General features: G+C 41.4%; 1 protein-coding gene across 1 annotated transcript; it reads left to right on the forward strand.

Annotated features, from left to right (window-relative positions):
* Nucleotides 1-16: 16 nt before the first annotated feature.
* tmem109 (transmembrane protein 109) lies at nt 17-4,459 on the forward strand. The gene is made up of 3 exons (XM_033623847.2): nt 17-342; nt 700-802; nt 2,680-4,459. The coding sequence occupies exons 1-3, from the start codon at nt 139-141 to the stop codon at nt 3,048-3,050; spliced, it is 678 nt and encodes a 225-aa protein (XP_033479738.1). The 5' UTR covers nt 17-138; the 3' UTR covers nt 3,051-4,459.
* The last annotated feature ends 2,151 nt before the right edge of the window (nt 4,460-6,610 follow it).

Below are 6,610 nucleotides of genomic sequence, written 5' to 3' on the forward strand. Positions count from 1 at the left end.
AGAGAAGGGCGGGTCATGCCTTCGCTATCCAAGAGGGTAAAAAGTGTCCCACAGTAGCCGTCTACCTGGAGGTGTAACTTTTTATCGCTTTATAAGTGTATTTTACAGATTATTAAAATTACTGCACCCACTTTCAGTATGTTTTCCCATTCAAATCAAAGAGCTTTCAGCGGCGTATTTGTGTTTAGCGCCTTGCTGCTGTCTGTGTCGGGGGAGAAAGTGTTAGAAAGTCGCTCCGGGATGATCCAGGAGATCCGGACAGCTTTCGCTGACCTGGCCGCGGAAGGAAGGGCTTACCTGGGCAGGCTGGCCGGGGAGCAGACGGTGCTCTCTGTGCAGAAGGTGAGAGATGGAAATACAGTAAATGGAGTCTGTCACTTATATCACGTTTGCCTATATAACTCAGTAAGTTGTAAAATAATATGTCAAATTTTCCATAGGTAATTGTACATACGATTTAACATGTAGCTATGAGTCTGTGTTGCTTAACATGATCACATACATGGATCATATCAGGGGAAGTTCTTGTCTGATGCAACGTGTGCCATGATAAGTGGGCATCATGACGGCTCACTTCCTGGTTTCATTCTTTCAACTGGCAGCATATGCTTACTAAGATACATGTGGGCAAAGCAGGCAGATCCCATTGTCTTAAAATTGTCTTATCTGACCACTTCAATCCCCCCTCCTTTCCTCCAGGCTTTCTCTCAGGTCCTGGGTGTTGTGGCAGGAAGTTTGTCCGGGTTTCTGAATGTGCTCTTGGAGTATGTCTCACAGTTCCTGCAGGCTGCTGGAATCAAAGGTAAACATCACACACTAAAGTCTGCACTGTCCATCACACAGACGCAGCCTGCAGCCTCATTAGTTCCCATGAGGCTGCAGGCTGATGATGAGCTCTGCTTCTACTATCAGGGCAGTCTAAAGTCTTTAAGATAATTCTAGTTTCATACAATTTAGAGCTTATTTATTTATTTTCCACCTGGGCCGTAATCGCCTATTTTTCACAGTTTTCAGTGTATGTCTTCTGTGACCTTCCAAGAGGGTATTGGGAGGATTATGTCCGCAGAGGAAACTTTGTCAACGTCTGTTTTATCTAATAAGATGACATTTTCAGTCTGTTCATCTCACGTCAGTCATTTTTATTGCAGCTAAATGTATCTGGTGGACTAAAAAGGCAGTTTATTTAATTATTCTAGTAGGTGGCTGAAAGTTTAATTCTTATTTGCAGTATTAATAACTGTGAAGAATTGTGATACTAGGCTGTAAAGATTCCAGTCCCCACCCCTAATTTTAACTGACCACTTCAAATTATTTTGACACAATAATCCTTGGGTTGTCTTTCATTCATGCATTTTCCATAGCCGCTTATCTTGTTAGTGGTCGCAGGGGGGCTGGAGCCTATCCCAGCTGACACTAGGCAAGAGGCAGGGTACACCCCAGACAGGTCACCAGACTATCACAGGGCTGACACAAAGAGACAGACAACCATTCACACTCACATTCACACCTACGGACAATTTAGAGTCAACAACTAACCTGGGGGATCTTTGAGCTGTCACCATTGACACTGAGTTCCACACAAAGCCCCGAACAGTTTAGCCTTTAAACGTAGATGCACAAATATTAGAGATGAAACTGTATGAAAATTTCATATTACGATGACAGTTACCAAAATGACCACAGTTATCAGTATTATCATGGCATTTTTAAAATGTTCAAAAAGCACGGATAAACACACTGCAACCATTTTACCAAGTATCATATTGAAAACCATAAATAAAACTAACAGCACTATGCATAAGCATTACATAATAACATAGCTAATACTTTATATAAACATAAAGATAGCCTGTCTTTAAAATGTTTGCTGGAGTGTCTGTGTCACTGCGGATGAGGACAAGGGAACAGTAGCATCACTTGGTTTGCCTGCTGCACACCCACTCTATAAACAAGGAAAGAGTAAAACAAACACGTTGTATGCTGTGTCTGGGAGACTGTTGTTGACTTTGGTTGATGCTGCAAAGTCTTTACTGTGAGTTTATCAAAGTGCAGTAATCAATTATAAATTGAAACAGTAACATCTGGAAGTTTACAGCAGTGTATCATGAAACTGGTAACTGTTTGATCCCTAGACAATATATTGCCAGGTAAATAAAGTCTAATACAATAAGCATCAAAATAGAAACGGTACCAACAATTCTCCACTGTGTGACACATTTCTAGTGTTGCATGATATGCACTGGCACATCACCCAACCCCAACAGCCCAGCCACGCTGCCTACCTCTTCTTGTGTGTGATGGCTATCTTGCTGAACTGCTGCTGCTGGCACTCGCAAGTTTGCCTTTGATAATGGCTTTTGTTAACAATGAAGGGATTCTGTCCACAGAAACGCTGGAGGGCTTTTATTTTACAACTGAAACAAGAAGTGTTGAGTTAAATATGAGCTCTTAACTCAGTGGAAGAACTTTTCTTTTTTGAATATGAAGGATATGGGTTTAGTTAAACACTATGTGACACTTTGACTCATTGAAATGATCATGAATCCTGTGGTTGCTATGTGGAAGTTGATAAATAATAATTTCTTTGTGCTCCTCACTGAATTAAATCAGATATGACTTTGCAGTATAATATTACTTAACTGTTCCCTCTTGTGCTCCTTGTATTCCTGTTTTCTGCAGGTAGTCTTCCCTTCAGCAAAGTAACCCCAGAGGGGCTAATCTTCGTTGCCCGGTGGATTCTCGTGTTCCTCATCGGCTACTGGCTGATCTCCTTCATCTTCCGACTGATTGCCTCCACTCTGAGACAGGCTATGTGGCTGCTGAAAGTGGTCCTGGCTTTAGGTGGTTTCGCACTCATCCTGAGCGACCACAGCGTGGGCACAGAAACCATGGCGATCCGATTGGCTGTCCTGGTGTGCGTCTGCGTGCTATTGGGCGTTGGGACTTCGAAGGTCAATCCAGCTGATAAAACCGCACACCTGGAGGAGCAGGTGAAGGTCCTGGAGAGACGGCTGAGGGAGATGGAGAGGTGGAGGAGGACGGAGGAGTGAAGGAGAGAGATGTCAGCTGTTTGCCGTCTTCTTCGTCTTTCCTTACTGATGCCACACGTGCAGATGATGGAGCGCTGGTGTCCTTTAGGCCTTCTGGAACTTCAAGGGAGTTTCTACATTTTTATTGTTTGGATGTTTTCTATAATGTGTTTAAAAATAGTTCATTACTCATTTGTAACTGACACAGTATGATTACTTAGTCATTCCAGGAAGCAGTGATTTGTGAGTCTACATGTTCTGTTTGTGTCTTTGTTTTTTACATTCTACCTTTAAAACTGCCTCAGTTTGATGGAAAAATGTTTACATGCAATATTCTAACCGTCCTTTTACTACATTTATTACACAATGTGGGAAGTAATTGTCTTTTTTTTCCTCCAAGAGTGAGATGACAATATTGATACCAACTTCATGCCTGCACATGATATTAATCTTCTCATCTCACTCTTGGAGAGAAAGCCATTTAGTGTTTTTCCATAATTATTTGACAGCAATACTGAATATTATGATGATAATCTTTCAGTCAGATGAAGTCCATCTCTTTGGTGTTCCTCATTATAAGAGACAATTCTCAGAATACACGGGTGGGTTATAGTCTTTGTCTTATTCAGATTGATGTACCGAGGTTAGATCCATGCTCTGATTGGATTTGGTACAAGCTTCTCTTAAAGTCGTGAAACTTCTGTAATGCTATGGGATCCAGTCTGACAATAAGATTCAGTCTTAACTTAACTCTTAAATGCTGTTAGTGCCTTAAATGTTCCTCATTTACTAGTGTTACACTTCATATCAATGACCTGAGCTCAGTGGTTAGCAGGTCACGGTCTGTTGGGATGTCTAATCATAATGCTGGAAGGTTGTACTGTATGTGTCCTCACTAATGGTGTTTATGTTCAAACAATCCACCAGATATCTTTGTTTTACTCTTGTATTGAATCTGCTTTGGGAGGTAAAGTAACATTTTAAAAAGCCTTTTGGAGCAGTGGTTCTCAACTGGTCCAGCCACAGGGTCCAGATTTCTCTTTCGTCATTAGTTCATGGTCAACACACTTCAATATATTCAGTGTCATACTTGCGTTTGAACATGTTGTCGAGCTAGTTTGCTGTCTCTGCAAAGTAGCTGTCCACTGGTTGCTCACTCTCCAGCAGGAAACAACACTTGGAAATAAAAGCTCTGTGCTGGAAATTCACTGTACTTCAAAATAAAGTGTGTTTTTTACCAACCTGACATGTTCGCGAGTCACTTTTGGTCCATTTAAAAAGGACCTGCCATCCACCAGTTGGGAACCATTGTTTTAGAGGAATACAAAGCCAAAGACCGGTACATTTACTTTTGACAGTTTTTGAGAATAATGTGTACTGCCATAAATAATGTTCTGATATATAAAATAAAAACATATCACAGGTATTGAGATGTGATCCTGATAAGAAATTATTTTGTTGATTTGAGTATATGCAGAGCTGTAGCAGGGAATATACCAACCCCAGGCTGTGAGTTATACATTCAAGTAACAAGGCACCTGGGGCTGTGTTCACAAACATTATGAGAACACTCTCAGAGAGCTCCTAACTTAGCATAAAAACTTTTAGTAAGGAGTCCTAGCCTAGGAGGGATTTAGGAAAGTTTTCAGAGCAACTCTGAGCAAGGAAGGGACAGAAACTTTAACCTTAGTGAGGAGGTGTGGTTGACCCTGTTGCTAAATATAATGCATTCTTTTAACAGATGTGACTGGTTGTTGCAGATACTCTTGTGAGCCTGTGTGGTGTGGACACCCAGTGGAAATGAGAACTGTTGCCTGTGAAAGTTTTGTCATTGTTAATGTGATCACTCTGCAAGTCTTCACTGCTGCATTTTTCCAGATTTCCAATTATCTTAGTGTTGTGATCATTTTATTAATATTATTAATCCTAATGAGATCAACCACACATATTATCCCTGCACAATCTCATCTGTAGCATTTCATTTACTCACTGTCATCCAGTGTTTGGAGAATATGTCTCTGACCTTTTTGTGTTTCCACCATTTTCTCCTCTGTTGCCTCTTAAAAGTCCTCCTCCCTGCTCCTATCAGTTTCTCACCTTAGGAGCTCTTTAAGGTCTTAGATGCTCTGTAATAACTTCTATCTTTACATGACCTAGTCTTACCTTTACAGGGAAAATCTAAGAAAACATCACAATTCTAAGAATTTTCTTAAAATTTTGTCACTCAGAGCAACTCTTTATACTAGGAAGCTTTGTGAATATGGCCCCTGACAATCTTTTAAATACTCAAAAGGCAATTTAAAGGTCCAGTGTGTAGGATATGGGGGTATATATTGGCAGAATTGCAATATAATATACAGTACAGGCCAAAAGTTTGGACACACCTTCTCATTCAATGCGTTTTCTTTATTTTCATTGTAGATTCTCACTGAAGGCATCAAAACTATGAATGAACACGTGGATTTATGTACTTAACAAAAAAAGGTGAAATAACTGAAAACATGTTTTATATTCTAGTTTCTTCAAAATAGCCACCCTTTGCTCTGATTACTGCTTTGCACACTCTTGGCATTCTCTGGATGAGCTTCAAGAGGTAGTCACCTGAAATGATTTCCACTTCACAGGTGTGCCTTATCAGGGTTAATTAGTGGAATTTCTTGCTTTATCAATGGGGTTGGGACCATCAGTTGTGTTGTGCAGAAGTCAGGTTAATACACAGCCGACAGTCCTATTGGACAACTGTTAAAATTCATATTATGGCAAGAACCAATCAGCTAACTAAAGAAAAACGAGTGGCCATCATTACTTTAAGAAATGAAGGTCAGTCAGTCTGGAAAATTGCAAAAACTTTAAATGTGTCCCCAAGTGGAGTCGCAAAAACCATCAAGCGCTACAACGAAACTGGCACACATGAGGACCGACCCAGGAAAGGAAGACCAAGAGTCACCTCTGCTTCTGAGGATAAGTTCATCCGAGTCACCAGCCTCAGAAATCGCAAGTTAACAGCAGCTCAGATCAGAGACCAGATGAATGCCACACAGAGTTCTAGCAGCAGACCCATCTCTAGAACAACTGTTAAGAGGAGACTGCGCCAATCAGGCCTTCATGGTCAAATAGCTGCTAGGAAACCACTGCTAAGGAGAGGCAACAAGCAGAAGAGATTTGTTTGGGTCAAGAAACACAAGGAATGGACATTAGACCAGTGGAAATCTGTGCTTTGGTCTGATGAGTCCAAATTTGAGATCTTTGATTCCAACCGCCGTGTCTTTGTGAGACGCAGAAAAGGTGAACGGATGGATTCCACATGCCTGGTTCCCACTGTGAAGCATGGAGGAGGAGGTGTGATGGTGTGGGGGTGTTTTGCTGGTGACACTGTTGGGGATTTATTCAAAATTGAAGGCACACTGAACCAGCATGGCTACCACAGCATCCTGCAGCGACATGCCATCCCATCCGGTTTGCGTTTAGTTGGACGATCATTTATTTTTCAACAGGACAATGACCCCAAACACACCTCCAGGCTGTGTAAGGGCTATTTGACCAAGAAGGAGAGTGATGGAGTGCTGCGGCAGATGACCTGG

The sequence above is a fragment of the Epinephelus lanceolatus genome, chromosome 3 (genome assembly GCF_041903045.1).
Source record: "Epinephelus lanceolatus isolate andai-2023 chromosome 3, ASM4190304v1, whole genome shotgun sequence".
Taxonomy (NCBI): Eukaryota; Metazoa; Chordata; class Actinopteri; order Perciformes; family Serranidae; genus Epinephelus; species Epinephelus lanceolatus.

Coding starts and splice junctions, on each gene's coding strand:
- tmem109 (XM_033623847.2), top strand. CDS start 139: ATGTTTTCCCATTCAAATCAAAGAGCTTTCAGCGGCGTATTTGTGTTT. Junction 343..699: donor CGGTGCTCTCTGTGCAGAAG/GTGAGAGATGGA, acceptor CCTTTCCTCCAG/GCTTTCTCTCAGGTCCTGGG. Junction 803..2,679: donor GCAGGCTGCTGGAATCAAAG/GTAAACATCACA, acceptor TGTTTTCTGCAG/GTAGTCTTCCCTTCAGCAAA.